Below are 20,711 nucleotides of genomic sequence, written 5' to 3'. Positions count from 1 at the left end.
ATTTTTCAAAAAAAAATAAAAGGAAAAGTATTTGTTCTTTTAAATGACACAACTTATATCATTTCACTCTCACAAAGAGTAGGACTCATATCTTTATATTTTTTTGTTCATTTTCTCTTTTCATTTATCTATCTCTTTCTCTCATTTAAAATGACACAACTTTACGTCGTTTAAAATGAGACTTTACCCAACAATGAAACAAACAAACTCCCATCTTAGCCGTACATATAAATATGATCATAATTAGAATAATAGGATTTTATGATTTTCTTTCATATCTCAAAGTCGAAGTTGAACTTAACACAAGAACGAAGATATGCCATCCCTCTCTCTCTTCTCTTCACTGCCTTCGCTTCAAAACCCTAACTTGAACCATGCCCACTTCTTCAAACCAATCAAAATCCTCAATTTCCGTTTAAATTCAACGATTCCTTCATCAGCTCACTGTCATCGCCACTTTTCGCACCTCTACAAAACCACTACCACTCTTCACCGTAGAATCCACTGCAAAGCCTTGAAGGATTCCGGCGAAGACATTAAGGCGGTATTGGACTCGGATAGCGGAGGAGATGGCGGCGACGGCGGTGGAGGTGGCGATGGTGGGGGTGAGCGAGAGGTGGAGAAAAAAGATGGGTCTTCGGGGCCTTTGCCAGAATGGTTGAATTTCACTTCTGATGACGCAAAGACGGTATTTGCGGCTCTGGCAATATCGCTTGCATTTCGTACGTTCGTGGCTGAGCCGAGGTACATTCCTTCGTTGTCAATGTATCCTACATTTGATGTTGGAGATCGAATTGTTGCTGAAAAGGTAGTAATTTTGTTCCTAAGCTTTTAATTTCAGGAGGGTGTCAATTCACTTATGACTAGCTTTGCATTTTTATTTTTATTTTAACTAAAAATATGTCGACTATAAAATTTTAAAATGAATAAAATTTCAGCTATTATTTGAAACATTATGAGATTTGCTTTATGTTAAATTTAGCTACTCCGCAAAAATGTAGTGTGAAACTTTAGACCTCCACATTTGTGAGACAAAAAAATTAAGTGTATAGCTATGCTCTTTTACTAGACTTTTACATCAGCATTCAAGTAGACTTTCTGTCATGATGCATCTCTATGTAAAGATACATCTTCATATGAAAACTTCAGCTATTTGTTGAAATATGATGAGACGATTCAGTGCTTTTCTACAGGGAACATAGGAGTTGAGGTTTTTTTTAGACACTACTTTTGGCAAGGTTAATAGAAAACGTGAAATGTTTTGCTGTGTTTGTGAGTATTAGTGATTGAAATGTTGGACATATATAAGGTTCCAAGTTTAGGGTGTATAGTAGATTTTAGTTTATATCGTAAGCTCATTCGTCATTAATTTCATAAAGTATTGTTTTTTATACTTAAATCGGCAAATTCCTAGTTCCTATGCTGGCTTAGTTCCTCACCGATAACAGTCTCAGAGTTGTAGCTATTTATTGTGATGAGAATTGCTTAATGTTAAATTTGACTTCACAAAAAAGTATGTAATACTCGTGAGACAAAATCATGTTAACATATGGCTATGCTCTTTAAATAGATTTTGACATCAGCATCGACTAGACTTTTTGTTATGATGCATCTCTATTGTAAAGATACATCTTCATGTTTTCAGGTTTCATACTATTTTAGAAAGCCATGCGCAAATGACATAGTGATATTTAAAAGCCCTCCAGTCCTTCAAGAAGTTGGATATACGGATGATGATGTTTTTATAAAACGTATTGTTGCAAAGGAAGGTGATATTGTGGAGGTAAGATCTTTGGAGATTAACATTCATACTCTTATTTTATGATGCTGGCTTTTCATTGTTTGTTCATTGCCTTGTTGAACTAATGTTACTGTGCACTGTTCTCTTTTATGATCACAATGTCTTGTTACATTTTCTTTCGTGGTCTGGTTTTTGTCTTTTATTCGTCAAAGGCCTCATTTTCCCCTTGCTAGTTTTCTCGTTTTGGGGGGTAAGTTTGGTGACTTTGTTCTTATTTGCTAGCTGTTACAAAGTTTGGTTAGCTGGCCAGGGGCCACTGGTTGTTACATGTACTTTGGAATTCAAAATGTTTGCATGAATGGAGAATATTGCAGTTAGTATACAGTTATAACTTTTGTCGGATTCTTGGTGTTTGATTTGGCAACTTGGTCACTTAAATGTGAGCAATTGAATTATACGCAGGTTCGTAAAGGGCATCTTGTAGTTAATGGGATTGAGAGGAATGAAAAGTTCATCTTTGAACCACCTTCTTATGAGATGAAACCCACAGTAAGTTCTATCATTTTATAATGTGGCTCAGTTCTCCTCCCCTTCTCTCTAGGAACTGCATAACTGTGATATGTTAAGTCCTCCATTGAAATGCTAGGACGAATATGATAGTAACTAGCTAAGTATCCACGGATATTTTTAAATGCAGGTAAATTTTAGAAAGTATAAATTCAATTGAAAATATTTGAGATTTTTTTTTTTTAAATTATAACGAAGGTATGCTTATAGTTTAAGGGGAAAGATATTGTAACAATCAATTAATGTTACTACCAATCAATTTCACTCAATTATGTTGATCCAACAGTTATATTTATTTCTATCTTTGTATGATTATGATTATTCATATTTAATACTTTATATTTATTTTCACTTTTGTATTGTTATGATTTTTTCATATTTAATGTTTTCACATTAAATATGGAGAATCATAACCATACAAAGATGAAAATAAATATAACCGTTGGATCAATATAATCATTCTAACAGTTAAATTGATTGGTAGTAACATTGGTAATAACACTAATTGATTGTTATAATATCCTGTACCATAGTTTAAAAGGTTTAAAGTTTTTGTTTTGGGCTTATAATGTCTAGCCCTGTCCTAAAGTTAATAGCATGTTTTTGTATTTAGTTTAAAAATATTTGTTGTGCAGCGTGTGCCAGAGAACTACGTATTTGTGATGGGAGACAACCGCAATAACAGCTATGATTCCCATGTGTGGTAATGTATTTAAAGATCATAATTATCAAAAGATGAATTCATTATCTTCAGTATTCTCTTTTCCTTATATACTAATTTAGTTGCGAATGGAATGTAATTTTCTTAGGGGTCCCCTGCCAGCCAAGAATATAATAGGTAGATCAGTACTCCGCTATTGGCCACCAAATAGAATTGCCGGCACAATTTCTAAGGAAGGTTGCCTTATTGAAACCAAGCAGGAGACTACTCTAGCCTCTCAATGACCACTCTTCATCCCATCACACCAATCATTTGTTGTGAATTGTATCATTTTTGTAACGTTCTTTTTAATATTAATTTTATCAATTTTAAAAAAGAAATGGGACGTTTGTTTGGCTTGAAAATCTTTTAAGTTCCTTTCCATTCTACATAATGACTCGTGTAATTGTTCATCACCTTTTGACTGTATTTATTCAGAATTCAGATGCAATAGTAACAGAAAATATACAGCTTTAGCAATTTGTCGAAGGATTTTATTTACTTTAAGGAATATACAATTTTAAAGTTAATATATTAAAATAATAGGATAAGTTATACTTACTATTATTTTATTTTTTTATTAATTTTGTTATCTTTAGATTAAATTCAAATCAACAGTTACAAAATAAAAAAATTGTTGATTTAATTTTGATCTAACAAAAATAAAATTAAAAATAAGAGGTAATAAGAAGAAAATCGCAAATTTAATTTCCCTTCAAAATAATTTATTTTAAAACATTTTTAATTCTTGACATTCATTCCTCTAAAACTATTTCATTCTTTTTTCATGACATACTGTATAGTTCTGAATTAATTTTTTTAAGAACCTAATTGCTAGTAAAATTCATTATTATGCGTTTAATTAATTAAGATAAACGTTTCTTGAATTTCAATTAAAAATAATTTAACATTTTTTCTTGATTTCTCAACCAATAGTTTATTTTTGGCAATCATTACGGTAAATATATTCCACTAATTTCATTTTTGACAATTTTATAAAACAAAAAAACAATACGATAAAATTAAAGCAAATAAAATCATTAAATTTAAATTTTGAAGAAAATTTAGACTTGACTTTTTCAAAAAATCAATTAAATGAATATTAATATTTTTTTCTACTCATTGACACATTTTAAATTTACAATTTATTAACTAATCATGTTCAATTAATTAATCTCTGGCCCAATGACAAATTCATTATCTCTCCAATCATTCTTGTAATAATATAAATAATTAATGTTTCTCCTTACACTTGATATAGTTAACTTATTAAAACAATTTTTATTTTTAATCTTAAACCCAAAAAATGTCATTTAGAAAATAGCTTTATATACCGGAAAAACACTCTTCCTATAGGACCTGATTGATTTGTGTTTTCAAAAACAGTTTAGTTTTTAAAAAAATTAAACAAAAAACCTTGTTTGAAAACCTGTTTTCATTCATCCTGTTTTAAAAATCTGTTTTCATTCATCCTGTTTTAAAAACCGTGTCTGCTTTTTAGTATTGGAAATCAAAAAAGCAAAACAAGTTTTACTTGTTTTTCAAAATTGTTTTATGGTTTTTAGTTTTGTGCAGCGACAATTTGGTAAATAAAGGGATTCATTAATAATATTTTCATAATTAAATCAATTTTTGTTATTTTAAATTATTTTGCGGCGGCATTTTTGTAAATCTAAGAATTCATTAATGACATTTTTGTAAATAATTACATCTTCTCGAAACAAGTTTTCTTGTTCTTTTACTCTCAAAATCAGTTTTCAAACTTCATTCTTAAAACAGTTTTTAAAAACAAAAACACATTTAAACACACCCTAAACACTATATAATTGCAAAAGCACTTCCTGAGTAAAATTAGTGCATTTCTAAAAGATTCATGGAGAAAAAATTACCAAAAAAAGAAATATAATTCAATCATGCATTTCGTTAATATAAAAAAATGAAAGAGCAAATGTACATTGACATCGTTGTCTACACTACTATTCATTAAGCATATAAAAAAGCATTGTATCTCCAACGCTGCTTGGGCAAATTTAACCACTCTGCCCGACCACAAGGACCTCCTTTAGCAATCAGAGGGGAGAGCAGCATTTGTTCCTCTAACGGGACTCGCCATATATAACAACTAACAAAGAACTGAGAAACAGTATATTTAAAAACATGCAAAGATTAGTGAGAATCATAGCCCATCATCTGCTGCTACTAACTTCAGTGAATTAGTCCCAAACAATGCAAACATAAAATTTTAACACAGCAACATTTAACCTCAGACATCCAAGGAAGGAGAATAACAGCACCAGCTCTCAAGCCTGGCGAAGGCGAAAGCTCTTAGGCGGCCACTGCGAATGTTTTGAGAAACAAGCCTTTGGATTTATCATCATAGGTTTGAATGAAGATAAGACATATAACACAACCAAATAATCATTATATAATCTCGTGAAAGCAAGAATAAAATACAAAGCCCAATTAAATATATAAAAAAGCATGGAAATTCATGACACAATAAACAAACTCTCAGACATCCAAGGAAGGATAATGCAGCACTAGCTCTCAAGCCGGGCGAAGGCGAAAGCTCTTAGGCGGCCACTGCGAATGTTTAGAGAAACAAGCCTTTGGATTTGTCATCATTGAGTAATTAAACACATGAAAACACTACGTGTAACATTTGCTAATCCAACACAATATGAACATAAGCTACTAAATTTTTCAACAAGACACCAAAACATCCCTACCAAAAATAAACACGATTTAAAATAAGCATAAAAGTTACAAAGTCTCAGACATCCAAGGAAGGATAAAAGCAGCACTAGCTCTCAAGCCTGGCGAAGGCGAAAGCTCTTAGGCAGCCACTGCGAATGTTTTGAGAAACAAGCCTTAAGAGATATCATCCCAGACGAGAACCATTACAAGACAACCAAAATATGAAACAAATGGATCGTGCCACAGCTATACACAAAGATAAAAACATTTTCCAATACAAGAAAACACGGCTCATTGGATATCAGATAAAAGTGACCAAACAACACAGAACAACAAATATAATACGCTAAAATATAAAGGGGTCATCAGATAGGAGCGAAAGACAAGAAATAAAATAATCACAGACATATCATCTGAACTATGCTTCTAATCATCATATGACCCTCCCATGACAACTACAACAGTAAAACCACAGATCTCTATAGATAATTTAATCAAAGGAGACAATACACTGAAAAAGTAAATTCAAAAGACTCAACTCAAACAAAAAACGAATAAAATGCAAATACAATACACCAGAAAAACAGAGTCATGAAAAACTTAGCCTCGGAAGGAAGGCAGTAATGGTATGGTAATCATGAAAAATCATACATTACATATGTACCATATGTTTCGTCATTGGCAAAAAATAATAATTCAAAAACAAAAAACTTTTACCAAAAGAAATAATCTATTCTTGATTTTTTAAAGCAAGAAATTAGAAAAAAAATCAATACAAGAAACATATAGATGAATGGCCTCATAGAGAAGATTAGATTGATCTACATGAATTACTTCAGACATATGCTTGTCTATTTTTTTATGATTTAATCATCGGCCGATCTATAAAGCACAAACCTCGTCACCATAAAACAGTAACAACGAAGATTAAAAAAAAAAAAAAAATTACTAATCTAAAGGAATTTCAAAAAGTAGAAAAAAACAAATTGGATATGACAGGGACTCAGAATATGGGTGGTGATATAGCAGGATGGTCGGCAAGGCCAATTAGGCCAATTACGACGAACGAGACCTTAATCACAGAAATCATCACCGTCCCAAGATTTGTGAGAACACATCAACGGTGAATATCAGGGAAGAGGCAAGAAGAAGAAGAAGAAGAAGGGGAAAAAAGAAGGAAAAAAAGATTTGATGTTTGAAATTGCAGCTGAACTATGAAAACCCTAGGCACAATGAGGGCGTAAGGAGGTGGATAGAGAGTGTTTATAAAGAGGGCAATTGAGGGATAGGGTTAGGGTTTTGGTTAAACAGTGCCGTCAAACAAGTCTCTAGACTGTGCGGACTATGGGCCTTTTGTTAACGTGCCCGCCTATTTATTATTTATAAGAGATAATAACTAAAACAAATAAATGAAAACGTGATTATATTTCTTCAATAAAATTGTCATTCTCTAAAATTAAAATGGCAGATATTAATTATTATAAAAAATTAATATTATGTTTTTTTTTCTTAATATATATCTTACTTAAAAATCAAGCATGGGTATGATTAAAAAAAAACATAAAAAAAGAAGAAGACTATATCAGGCACTATTTTTCTGGATTAGAACTTACAAAAAAATTATTAACTTATTTTACTAAGAAATCATAAGAATTTCTTTCATAAATATAATTTTTTTCTTTTTTCTCCTTTTCTCATATATCTCTTTATGTTTATTTGTTTACTTCTCTTTCTTTCCTATTTGATTTATATCTCTTTATTTTTTTAATTATTTATTGTTATTTTTTAATATCTAATGTTATATATATATATATATATAATTTTGTTTTTAACACTTTTTTCTTCAATCTTTTGGTACTTTTCATTTGAATTCATCTACTAATTTTGGATAAAAATATTATTATTGTTAATCTTTTCGTACTAATGCCTTATTTGTTTTACAAATCTCAAACGTCCAACTCCTTGAATACTTTTAGCCTATTACTTAGATCGATGACAATTAAAATAAAATTTAAATTCTCTTATACTATTTATTAATGTAATTTTGTATAAAAATTATTGTTATTTGTATAAAATCTATTTAACTTATTTTTGTAAAGTTCACTCTCTTACGATGTCATTATCAGGTTAAAGAATAATATGAAGAAATCTTAACCTTTTATTATAATAGGGTTTAAAACAAGGATTTTATAAGAGTTATGTTGAAAGAAAAATGATTGTGTAATGTTATAGAGATTCGTTTTGCGTGCCTTAATTTTATTATTTATTTTACTTTAAAAAGTGTAAGCCCCACAAAATATTGTGTGTAAGAAATTTTTTGGTGTCATGTAAGATGATAGACGCAAATCCCTTAAAACAATCGGCAACAATATTTCACAAAAGGCGATTGTTTTTTCTCTTATTTCATAAAATAAAAAATAAAAACGAAAATATTTATAAGCACAATAAGCTACAAAAGGGAATAGCAGAACCTTCTAAAAAAATATTTTATTAAATTATAAATGTCAAATTGTTGCACTTTTTTTTTAATAAATACAAGTAAATTATAGCAAACAAAACATCGACAATGGTAACATTCAAATTGACTGGCTAATGAATAGAAAACCACACAGAAACATCGACAATGGTAACATTCAAATTGACTGGCTAATGAATAGAAAACCACACAGAAACATCGATTAAATTGGAATTTGGCTGATTGGCTCCTCTAGAGCAAAAGATGTACTTTAGAGAATAAAGTGAGAAGTTATAACCATTAGTTAAAAATTCAACGTGTAATAAAATATATAACAAACTATGAAGTTGAAATCTACTCCCTTTTGATTTTTGAATCTAGAATTATAATTTCGCATATTATCATCTAAAAAGTATGTGTTGTTTTAAACGAGTCAAATCCATCAAAGTTGAAAGCCAGTAATCGGCAGTACAAAATTGAATTGCTATAACAAGTGGATACCACCATAATATGCACAGGTGAAGATTTGAGACTCCTACCACAGTAGAATTTTGTACGCATGTATCATCACCCAAACTATATTTTTAAACAAGCGCTAAATTATACATTCTATTACACAGAAATGAATCCATCAGAATCTAATATTTTCTTATAGATCAACAATGTAAATTCAATGCCATTCTGATGACTCCATATGAAATAAAGTAAGCTACTAAAAGAACAGCCACAATACCTTTCACTCTCATCTTCTATCAGGTCTACTTATTTCCATTCGAACATGTGAATCAAGCGTTGATAGGATCTGTGGCATTGACATGCCTCCAGAAACGACAATTTCTGCAAAACTTTGCATATGTTAAAAATATACAGGAATGAATTCAAAATTAGATTATTTTTATTTATTTTGACTTTTAGCATGTCCACCAACATGCACAAATATTCACTGCTCGCAACTGGAAGAACATGAGCTAGCCTAGAGATGATAGTAGCACATACTATATGAGGTATGTGTAGAATCTGGACTGTTCATAAAATTGCAACAGGATTAGTGTGTCATGCAATCGTTTACACAAAAAGTATGAAGAATATGCGAGTGAAGTGTATAATTGTATACACAACTAGTGTTACTCAGTCCTTTTAATAATTATACCCCAATTCCATAGTAAGACCAAAAACCTTGGCTCCAACTTTACTGCACCACAAGCAGCGGGAGCCCCAAAAAGGAGTTCACTCTAAATAACAAACCATCTTCATAATATTAACAGAGTGCAAAGTAAGTAATTAAGCCTTCTTTTTCTTCTATAATTCAAGACTCTGGGTAACTATAAAAGCTAGAACAACTCACCAATTCCTTCCCGGACTGATAAGTTTGGCCTAATAACATCCTTGGTGTTGACAAGAAATATATCACCAATATAAAGATGGTTTGTGGGAACATAGACACAGCATAGCTCCTCATCTCCAGAATAACTCTGTGAAATGATAATATAATTAAGAGAGTTAAATTCAACATGTAAAGTTATTTAAAGCTCTGATAATCTCAGATTATTTTCATTATTAACATTAAACCTGCCTTGTCAAACACAATACATCAAATGCTTATCCATATGGAAATTTTCCAATGACTTTAAACTATTGATCACAAGTTAACATCAAGAAGGCATTTAGAATGAGCATTCAGAAAAAATGGCAACTGATTATGGAGTACAGCACAAACCTTTGAGTAAATCGAAATGGGATTTTGCAATATTATATGGTTTTACAGATAAACAACTAAAGAAAAAGAACCTAAAAGGCTACATGGCAACCAAGATCATCAAAATAGTCAATGCAAGTTGGCAAGAATAAGTGACCATTAGTCAATTATTAGTTGGCAACAATAAGTAAGATAATATTTCAATTTTTAGTCAAGCCAAGCTAAGCCAAACAAGCATCAGCCACATGCTACAGATGAATCATATGGACCTGTATATCACACCAGCAACACATAGATCAACATGCTATCATCAAGCAAGAAATAACAGAATAGTCCAAACTATTCCCATGCAGACTGACACAGCTGAATCAGAAAATAATAATGATCACAGTATAAGCAACATTAAAGCAGTGACACCAAAGCACCAATTTAAGCAATGATGAAAGAAAATTTTCTGAAGTAAGCTATCAAACATAGAAGTCTCTAAGAAACCTGAAGGACAACAGATGAGGTTATGAATCCAAATGCATATTCACCAATGCGTGGATGCCGAATGACGGCTACTTCTTTGAAGGCCTGTGTATTTTGATCTGTGATAACACATATGTAAAGATAAACAGTTCTCACCCAACATTACATTCACATCAGTATCACAATTAAAAGTAACATGTTGGCAAACACACCTGGTGAGATAGCAGCACTAATCTGCTTGGAGGCATTATAGATATGGCGAACAAGAGGCATTCGCTTGATAAACCACTCCCCAAGTCCCAGGACAGATGCACCCAACCACGATGACATGAAAACCCCAACCAAGAAGATGAAAGTTATGGAAGTTACGAATCCAAGACCTGACCAAGAGGCAAGAAGTATTAGCAAATAATTCAGTATGTTTTATGCTACCATGACATCCACTGAGCAACCTTGTAGGTTAGAGATAGAGACAACAATAGCCCATAATATATCTAATTTCCACGTGACAACTTGTATTAGTTTTGTAGCTCTGTTGCACATTTCTACTTCCATTAAACCCCAGAAACAGAAAATAGCAAAACCTAAATAAAATGAATACTAAGAATATAGAATTACTAAACTATCCATCCAATAAAATTAAATACCCTTACTTTAGTCTCATTGGAAAAAAAGTAAAGGGGTATAGTTATGTACCATAAAACAGTAGCACTTACCAAAGATATTGATGCCAAGTTGAGCATAGATTGGAGAAAAAAACCCATCAACAAAATGAATAAACCACCATGTTATGTAGAAGGTGATTGCGATTGGAAAAAGAATGACACTAAAAAAAAGAACAGTGAGTTATCACCAATTCACCATGACAGATAAAAACAGGAATTCATTACATTCAGCTGCAAGTGCCATTATATGGGTACAGTATCAGATTACATCTTAAATTATAGCCTAAAAAGACATCAAAACCAAATGTAGTAGCATGCTGATGAAAAGGAAAGAAGGCATACTGAGTGCAAAACTGAAAAAAAAAATCTGAGTCGTCAACTATCTAGTTTCAAAGCCTCCAATTATAAAAATTCAAATTGCCAAACAAAACAACTTAAACCACAAAGATAAAGGACCTTACGAATTTAAAGAAGCCAAAGCAACAACTGGTCTCAAATGTTAAGACGGTCAACCATGAAGCAGGACAATAATTTTGTGAACCTAAGATCTGTGCAAATAGATAGAAAGGAGAATACTGGACAGGAACAAAAATTCTTTGCAGCAGTTATTCTACACTGAATCATCTTTAATAACTTTAAAATAGTAATCTATTTCTCCATCACCTTATCTTTCTAAAACCAGTGACAGGGATAGCAATGAAAATATTATAGTTTTATTCAAATTAGGGTTTAGTGTTTGTCATTTTAAATGACATAAGTTATGTCATTTTAGGAGAGAGATAGACACAGAAAAACGGAAATCATGGGAGAGAGAAAGTGAGTGATTTTTTTTAATTTAAAATTTAAATAAAAAAAATTTTATGTGTCTGTCTCTCTCTTAAAATGACATAACCTTATGTCATTTAAAATGACAAACACTTTTCCCTTCAAATTATTATTGGAAACAATCTCTTTGCAAGGGTTAAGCTACGTACAACGATTGCCCTCACCCCACCCTCGCTAGTCGAGGTTTAATGGAGAGTGGGTTTTTATTTTATTTTATTGTGGGAATAGACATAAAAGGTTATAATTTGACTAGCATGGTTCAAATTCAGTACGCAATATAAAGATTTACTATTAATAACCTAGGGGTTCGATTCAATTGGGATTTCCCATCAAATAAGGAGTACCATTTTGAATATATTACGAGCAACATATCTCGGTGTCTAATGGATAAGGGAAGTAAGAGCTTTCAAATATATACTAAGTAACTATCATAAATCGTGACTTTCAGTTCATGACACAGACACAAACACCTAAACACCAAGATACCAGCAGAAATAAAATGGATATAAAAAATTAGAGAAAATAAACTTTTAAATTATACAAAGCATACAAAAGGACATCTTTCTTCAGGAAATAATGATAAGATAATGAAATATTAAGGTGGAATGTGTGCAGTAGTTTGATATGTAAGAGTGTACAATAACATAGTGTATATCTATGTCTCAGAATAGTAAGATATTGGGTTGAATACAGAATTGCGCACCATCCAGTCATGAACTTTTTCGATGCCCAGCTCCTAATAACTTTGTAAAAAGTCTACAAATTGACAGAAACAACACGTGGCAATCTGTCAGAAAAATACTTCAGATGTAAAGGAAGAGAATTTCTAATATGCAACTAAAAGAATGGGATAACTTTGTTAGGCTTAGGCATTCACAAGTCAAATTCATGAAAAAAAAACATTACATTCCGATATATATGAATGCAAATCTCAAAAGAAATTGAGAGACTCGTTCGTAATAAATTAATACAGGTCTCCTACCCCCGCTCAAAAGAAACTCTCTGTACTTTTACCCATAGTTCACCGGATCACCTTATATTAAAATCCCATATCTACAACTACATCTCTTTTCCTTACATTCCCCTATGTTTGTATTGTTGCCACCACCAGCTTCGATGTAATATGGCCATAAAAACTGAATCAATGCTTAATGATACATAAATTATAAAGTATATAGAGGCTTTCGAGAGGAGTAAGAGACGTCTGGACTACTTAAAATTACATTAATTACGTAATTTTGACAAAACAGAGACAAAAAAAAAAAAAATGGTTCTATAATCCGAAAGAAGAGAGGGAAGGGGAGGGGGGGACATTCGGATCATTTAAATTGGTACGAATTTTCAAACACACTAAGGTAAAAACTAGTTTTTAGCTTAAAGGTTGTCAACAAGTTCATCCAGTGATATAAACAGAAATAATTCCAATTCTCATCGATACCATCCCTAAAAACAGTCCCAATCAAAGTCAAAGAAATTTCCTAAAGGCCAAAAGCAACAAATTAAACCGAATCCTAGCAAGCATAGCCAAAATCCATATTAATCAATTGCTTCAAATTTCCAACGCATACAGCACGCGTAAAGAACAATTAAAACCCTAGAGTATACGAGGAAGAGATCATCACCTCGCGGCCAGCATGATGCACGGATGAGGTGGAAGACGAAGGCTTGGATGCGGCGCCGTCGTCGTCGCCGGATTCAGCGACGGGGATGAGAAGCTCTCGATCTCTGTCTCTGTTGCCCATTACCGTCGAGGACTTGTCATCGGCCATCACCGAAGGAACACCAATAACGACGCCGTTTCCAAAGTCCCAAAAGTCTCACCTTACCTCGTCCACCTTCTGCAACTCCGTGTTTAGAGTTTAGACACACGAATCACAAATTTTCAAAAGAATTCTTCATTTCTTTTTTCTTTTTCTTCTCCCACTTTCCTTTGTTTTTCCTTTTTTGGGATTGGGTTAATTTAATTTAGTCCAAACAAAAATAATTTAAAATAGATAATTCTAAATTTTTAAAAATCTAAACCTTGTTGTCTGATTGCCTATGTATACGTTGGATTTCAATTTTTTTATATTTTTTTTTATTATTGTTGACTCTTGATGGTATAAAAATTAAAATACAAAAAAGAAATAACGTTTTGGGTGATGAAATGAAATTGAAAGGGCGCATGTGACTTGAACGAGCTTATTTTCTTTTCTTTTTTCGTGAGTTGCTGGATACATGTGAGGACTTGAAGAAAATGCATGTATTATAGCATGATTATACATTTATACCATGCAACAATACCTATATTTTACTGATGTTAGGTTAGTTTTGGCAAGAAAATACATAAGTACTACTACGGTGTCAACTGTCAAGTGTAGTTGATGAGTTGTCGCCGACTAGCCAATATTTTGGCTTTTCTGAACACTATTGTGTTGCATGGTGATATAGTGGGGACCGATTATTGACTATTGAGGTTAACATATATTATAGACTTAAGGGGTAAGGCACTTCAATTTTTGGTCGAATTAATGTTCAAGTTTATTGAAGAGAAATTGCCCCTGAGCTTGATTCTTGCCTTTTAGATGAAGGGATAGACTATTGCAAGATACCATTACCATCTTCGTGGCGAAGTCAAGAGATTTTTTTGTTTCTTGAACTTCATTCGCATGCTTGTTTAATATCCATTGTTCTTTTCTTTTTAATGTTTTTTCCATTGAATTTTATAGTTATGAAGAAATAAATGATAGCATCAAGTTCAATAAAGGACGCTAAATCTTGTACCCAAAATAAATAAATAAAAATTAAAAATATGAACGTCGAACCGTGTCTAACGTAAGTGTAAAACTCAAATCGAGAAACCTGCGACTCGGACTCTGGTTCAGTCTAATTCTTTTCCATAACAGATTTTTTAAAAGAATTGGTCAAACTTATTTAACTTGTCAAGACCAGTTTCAATTTTGTTTTTTATATGCATTATGACATATAAAATATGGGTTGAATGTTTTTCATTCCTATGGATTAGTATGAAAAAAAGAAAGGAAAGAAAAAATATTAATTTCACATATTTTTATATATACGTTAAAAATAATTTTATTTCTTATAACATAAGAGACATTAAACTCATAAAATATACTTTGTTGAGTTATATTCTTAACATTTTATTTTATATTATTATTTAATTACTAATATTTAAATATATCGGTAAATTATTGTTACAATTAAGTTGATTGAATTACATAATACGTTTTCATGTTACATATGCTTAAGTATTTCTTCATAATATTATAAAAAATATATATCCTTTCTCATATCTTTTTGTTTGAATGCTTCCCTTGTGGTCCGACAAATGACTCAATGACCTCTCACGCATGACTTCAGTTACACAGTGATGATGACAAGTTTAAAGGCTCGTCGATTGTTTTGCCTTTATTTAAAAAATAATTATTTCTTTATTTTTGTTCTCAAAGTACACATTGATTTATCTTTTTTAAAATTATATATTAATATATCAATATATCAATATTTGAAGTGCCGGACAGAGCCCATCATCTATATTTTTTTTATATGCTTTCTATTAGTTTCCCTAATTAATCGTTCTTCATCTTCTTTGCGGCCAATGTTTTAACTCTCACTTCTACCATGTTAAACGCGTTTTCGTATTAAATCGTTGTTATAATCTTTAGAATTTAGAAATTTTGTGAAAAAATTCGAACTCATTTCCAAATCTTATTCCTCGACAAAAATGAGTTCCAGTTCCCAAATATTTGTTGACTGTCTACCATATGGTACACAATTTCAAGGACACAATGATCTAACTTTTAAAGATTAAACAAAAATAATACAAATCAAACCTGACGGTAGCTAAATTGATCAAAGAGGAGATTCATCAAAATTTTGGGCTTAAGGCTACTGTTACAATTCTTGGTATAGAGTTATCAAGAATCACCCCAGAAAATCAACTAGCAGAACGAGAAAACATAAAGAACAACACCAGAATTTATACTTGGTTCAGAAATTCTTTGTAAAAGAATTTCCTACATCCAAGTTGGCCAGTGAGGGTCAAACGCCCCCTAGCATGCACTAATATTCAGAATAGTAATATGTACAAATATGTTCAGCAATTTACATATACCAGCAGCTAACACAGCATATACTAAACATGCAAATCAGCACCTACTCACAATTACAGAGAAATACCAGATCTGGAGAAGAGCACCACAATTACAAATGATTTATCTCAAGAAACGAAAACTATCAGAAAAAGAAATAAAGACAAGATAACACCGTTCTCAAACAAGCACCAATAACACCAGCACCTCAGCTACACGGTTTCACCAGCTCTGCATCAGTCCACGAGCTCACCATCTTGAATCATCTTCAATTTCTGATAACCGTATCTTCCAGAAATAAACCGATTAAAGGATGCGCCTCACCACAAGGAACAAATCTATCCAAACAACTGAGGTGAGATTCTCAGTATTTCTCACTCAAAAACCCTCTCAAAATGTTCGACAAACCCTAAGTCTTCTTTTCTCTCAAAGAACCCAAATGAACCAGAGAGAGGAAAAAACAATCTGAAAGCTTAACCATTAAACAGAATTCGACCACGTATTTTAAAGCCACTCATTTTAGTTTTGTTATCACAGCAGTAAAAACGCAGCGTATTGACTTAGGCTACAGATAACTAACATATAAGAGTAATACTTATTGGGCCTCACTAATAAAACATAAGCTTCAGCCCACAAACAAAATGAACAAACAGATATGGAGCAAATGACATCAGTATATCGATAGCTGCAAGTTTAGGAAATATCCACAACAAATCTCCACCTATTTACTAAACATACAACAAAATAAAGTGCACACCAGAGTTTTTCTGGCGTTTAACCCAAGGCCTATGCTATGCATGCAATTTAGGGAGGTTTTATTTTTAGCAAATTTAGAGCCTCCCTAAATTTACTAAGAGGACCAGTCTTAGTCAAAATATCTGCAGGATTAATTTCAGTTGCTATTTTATTCACACTAACCTGACCATTACTAATTATTTCCCTTATGAAATGCAACCTAACATCTATATGCTTAGTCCTTTCATGGTATGCACCATTTTTGGACAAGTGTATGGCAGATTGAGAATCAGAGAATACCTTAGGAGGGTCCTTACCTAGACCCAACTCAGAGACAATTCCATGTAGCCACATTGCCTCCTTGACAGCTTCTGTGAGAGCCACATACTCTGCTTCAGTTGTGGAGAGTGCCACAATGTGTTGCAAGCTTGCCTTCCAGCTCACCACATTTCCTCCCACACAAAAAACAAAACCAGTTAGAGACCTTCTTTTATCAAGATCAGCAGCATAGTCAGAATCACAATAACCAGTAATATCACAATTAACTGAGTTTTCAGCAGTATAATGAATGCAGCAATCAACAGAGCCACTAAGGTATCTAAGCAACCACTTCACAGCATTCCAGTGTTCCTTAGATGGTTTACTCATGTATCTACTTACTACACTAACACCATATGCAATATCAAGCCTTGAACCTATCATGGCATACATTAGGCATCCAACAACATTAGAATATGGAATACTGCACATAAGAGAAGCCTCATCCGAGGCTAACTCACCATCTACAGCCTTCAACCTGAAGTGACCAGCAAGGGGGACACTTACAGGTTTGGCCAGGTACATGTCAAAGGTCTTTAAGACCTTTTTCACATACTCAGATTGAGAGAGAGTCAATTTCCTCTCATCTCTAGTCCTTGTAATGTCCATGCCAAGTATCCTTTTGGCTGGACCAAGAAATTTCATCTCAAATTCCTTTTTCAACAATGATTTCATATTATTAATTTCATTTATGTCTTTAGATGCAATTAACATGTCATCAACATAAATCAGCAAGTAGATAAAACAGTCATCATGCAATTGTTTAAAGTACACACAATGATCAAAACTACTCCTATTAAAGCCTTTGGACAAAACAAAATCATCAAACCTCTTATACCACTGCCTAGGGGCTTGTTTTAACCCATAAAGGGACCTTTTCAAAAGGCACACTTTGTTCTCAGCCCCCTTTTTTATAAATCCTTCGGGTTACTCCATGAATATGAGCTCTTCAAGGCTGCCATGCAAGAAGGCAGTCTTGACATCCAATTGTTCCAATTCTAAATCATGAATTGCAACAACTGAAAGAATGAGCCTAATAGAAACATGTTTCACAACAGGGGAAAAAATTTCATTGTAGTCAACTCCCTCAACTTGTGAAAAACCCTTAGCAACAACCCTTGCCTTAAACCTGGCAGCTTCAACACCTGGGATTTCTGGCTTCCTTTTAAAAATCCATTTGCATCCAATCACCTTCTTGTTCTTTGGATGCTCCACCAAAACCCAAGTCTTATTTTTTTCAAGAGACTCCATCTCTTCCTTCATGGCTTTTAGCCAATGAATTTTAGAATCCAGCCTCATAGCCTCTTGGTATGAGCTGGGTTCATTAAACTCCAGCACATCTCCAACTTGGAGTGCAAATGCTATGACATCTGCATGTGCAAAACGACTTGGAGGTCTTATATTCCTCCTAGTCCTATCTCTAGATAGCAAACAATCCTCTAGATTATCTCTATCCACTTCCACATCATGCTCCTCAATGGGAATGTCATTCCCATCATCTTGAACTTCAGCAACAGTGTGTTGTTGTTCATTTTCAGCCACATCAGGTTGCTGCCCAGTGTTGTTGGGCAGCTCCACCTCCAACTCAACAGTCCTAGGAGGATGCTCTTTGTCACTAAGTTTGGATATGTCTTTATAGAATGTGTTTTCTTCGAAAATCACATCTCTACTTATGACACATTTCCTTTCAGCTATGAGCCATAGCTTATATCCCTTAACACCTGAAGGATAACCAACAAAGACTGATTTAACAGCTCTAGGACTCAACTTATCTTGTTTTACATGCATGTATGCAAGACAACCAAATGGTTTTAAGTGTCCTAGACTTGGTGGCTTACTAGACCAAAGCTCCATAGGGGTTTTAAGACCTATAACAGTGGATGGGCTCCTATTTATAAGGTAACAGGCTGTGGAAACAGCCTCAGCCCAAAAAGATTTAGGGAGACCAGATTCAGCCAGCATACATCTGACCTTATTTAGGATGGTTCTATTCATCCTTTTAGCCACCCTATTTTGTTGGGGTGTTTCAGCACAAGTTCTGTGCCTCTTAATACCATGCTCATTGCAAAAATCAAAAAATTGATTATTGCAAAACTCAAGCCCATTATCAGTCCTTAGGACCTTGACTTTCTTATCAGTCTCATTCTCTACAAGGGTCTTCCAGTTCTTGAAGCTATCAAAGGCTTGATCCTTTTGCTTCAAGAACATGGTCCATACTCTTCTAGAGTACGAATCCACAACCGAAAGGAAGTAATGGCAACCAGAGAGAGAAGGGGGAACATTAGGTGATCCCCACAGATCAGAGTGTATGTAATCAAGGACTGATTTAGAAAAATTTGAAGAACTAGGAAAAGGTAACTTGTGTGTTTTCCCTAAAATACAATTTTCACAAAAATCAACACAAGTTACTTTCTTAGGACTTAAAATACCCTGTTTACATAACTCAGACAGACCCTGGTTGCTAATATGACCCATTCTCTTATGCCAGAGAACAGATTCATCATCCTTGGCTGCTGTTATACAGCTTTCGGATGAAATAGCATGGCCCTGTAATATATACAGGCCATTAATCAACCTTCCTTCCATTAAACTTTCACTACCCTTAAGAACAGTGAGTGAACCTTGCTCACTCTTGAATAACAGCCCACTTGAGTCAAGCATACCTAGAGAAATTAAATTTCTCCTCAAGTCAGGGACATACCTCACTTCTTTGAGGATTTTATGGCTGCCATCAGCCATTAGAAACTTGACAGCCCCAATCCCTTCTATTTGACAGACCTGGTCATTCCCCATAAGGACTTTTCCACCCTTTTGGAACCTTAAACCAGCAAGCCACTCCTTCCTAGGAGTCATGTGAAAAGTGCAACCTGAATCCATAACCCATTCAGCCTCAAAGCCCTTATTAGACACCATAAGGACTTCAGCACCCTCACACCCACTAAGTAAATTTGCATACTCAGTTTTGGTTGCTGCCTTTGCAGCTCCCTTATTATTTTCAGGGCAATTCTTCTTGATATGCCCCTCTTTATGACACAACCAGCAGGTAAGTTTACCTTTTGGCTGCTTCTTATTTTTATTACCTTGTGTGTTCTGGTTAGGTTGGGATACATTATTGTTTCCCTTCCATTTATTTTTAAATTTCCCCTTCTTGTTCCCTTTACCCTTCACAACCAGCCCCTCAGCATGGGACTTTTTATGGGAGAGTATTTCAACCTCCCTTGCTTTCAAAGCTTCAGTTATCTCATCTAAGTCCATTCCCCCTTTGCTGTATTTTATAGCATCTTTTACACCCCTATAAGAATCTGGAACAGAATTCAAGAGGATCAAAATTTGATCCTCATTTGAGGCAGTTGCCCCAGCATTATCCAGATCTAAGGTGAGTTTGTTAAACTCATCAAGATTGTCCTCCAGGCACTTAGAAGGATCCATCTTGAAGGAAAAGAATTTCTCCTTCAAAAACATCTTGTTTGGGGCAGATTTAGTTTGATAGAGAGCCTTAAGCTTTTCCCAAAGCTCTCTAGGGTTAGTTATCTTACAAACACGCCTAAGGACACTAACAGACAGATTTACAACAATTAGACTATGAGCTAAAGCCATTAAGTCTTTTAGTTCCTTAGGTGTCAGGGAATTAGGAAGATCCTTTTCAGGACCAACAGCATCCTCACACTTCTGTTGGACCAAGACAGCCATCATCTTGATCTTCCACATGTTAAAGTCACCCCTCCCATCAAACTTCTCCACCTCAACCTT

At 33.5% G+C, this 20,711-nt stretch overlaps 2 protein-coding genes and 6 non-coding genes across 8 annotated transcripts; 1 reads left to right on the top strand and 7 right to left on the bottom strand.

The window, feature by feature from the left end:
- Positions 1-271: 271 nt before the first annotated feature.
- Positions 272-3,476, top strand: LOC133289860 (chloroplast processing peptidase). Its single transcript, XM_061487875.1, has 5 exons — positions 272-808; positions 1,646-1,783; positions 2,204-2,290; positions 2,944-3,011; positions 3,118-3,476. Exons 1-5 carry the CDS (start codon positions 317-319, stop codon positions 3,251-3,253), a joined length of 921 nt encoding a protein of 306 aa, XP_061343859.1. The 5' UTR covers positions 272-316; the 3' UTR covers positions 3,254-3,476.
- A 1,791-nt stretch (positions 3,477-5,267) lies between these two features.
- On the bottom strand, positions 5,268-5,391 carry LOC133289890 (small nucleolar RNA SNORD14). The gene has a single exon (XR_009748546.1). It is a non-coding gene; the product is annotated as a small nucleolar RNA SNORD14 (small nucleolar RNA).
- Positions 5,392-5,515: 124 nt separating this feature from the next.
- Positions 5,516-5,638, bottom strand: LOC133289888 (small nucleolar RNA SNORD14). Its single transcript, XR_009748544.1, has one exon. It is a non-coding gene; the product is annotated as a small nucleolar RNA SNORD14 (small nucleolar RNA).
- Positions 5,639-5,777: 139 nt separating this feature from the next.
- Positions 5,778-5,901, bottom strand: LOC133289891 (small nucleolar RNA SNORD14). Its single transcript, XR_009748547.1, has one exon. It is a non-coding gene; the product is annotated as a small nucleolar RNA SNORD14 (small nucleolar RNA).
- Positions 5,902-6,062: 161 nt separating this feature from the next.
- LOC133289892 (small nucleolar RNA snR60/Z15/Z230/Z193/J17) lies at positions 6,063-6,151 on the bottom strand. The gene has a single exon (XR_009748548.1). It is a non-coding gene; the product is annotated as a small nucleolar RNA snR60/Z15/Z230/Z193/J17 (small nucleolar RNA).
- Positions 6,152-6,307: 156 nt separating this feature from the next.
- Positions 6,308-6,389, bottom strand: LOC133289889 (small nucleolar RNA U83). The gene has a single exon (XR_009748545.1). It is a non-coding gene; the product is annotated as a small nucleolar RNA U83 (small nucleolar RNA).
- A 315-nt stretch (positions 6,390-6,704) lies between these two features.
- LOC133289893 (small nucleolar RNA Z43) lies at positions 6,705-6,803 on the bottom strand. Its single transcript, XR_009748549.1, has one exon. It is a non-coding gene; the product is annotated as a small nucleolar RNA Z43 (small nucleolar RNA).
- A 1,813-nt stretch (positions 6,804-8,616) lies between these two features.
- On the bottom strand, positions 8,617-13,628 carry LOC133289820 (protein LIKE COV 1-like). Its single transcript, XM_061487824.1, has 7 exons — positions 13,440-13,628; positions 12,521-12,573; positions 11,044-11,153; positions 10,540-10,707; positions 10,349-10,446; positions 9,506-9,632; positions 8,617-8,997 (listed from the first exon to the last, which is right to left on the bottom strand). Exons 1-7 carry the CDS (start codon positions 13,584-13,586, stop codon positions 8,903-8,905), a joined length of 798 nt encoding a protein of 265 aa, XP_061343808.1. The 5' UTR covers positions 13,587-13,628; the 3' UTR covers positions 8,617-8,902.
- Between the last annotated feature and the right edge of the window lie 7,083 nt (positions 13,629-20,711).

Source organism: Gastrolobium bilobum, unplaced genomic scaffold (assembly GCF_033153095.1).
Source record: "Gastrolobium bilobum isolate Gb01-03AN ecotype WA unplaced genomic scaffold, APGP_CSIRO_Gbil_v1 utg4848, whole genome shotgun sequence".
In the NCBI taxonomy this organism is placed as follows: Eukaryota; Viridiplantae; Streptophyta; class Magnoliopsida; order Fabales; family Fabaceae; genus Gastrolobium; species Gastrolobium bilobum.
This window is presented reverse-complemented; position numbering and strand designations above follow the sequence as displayed.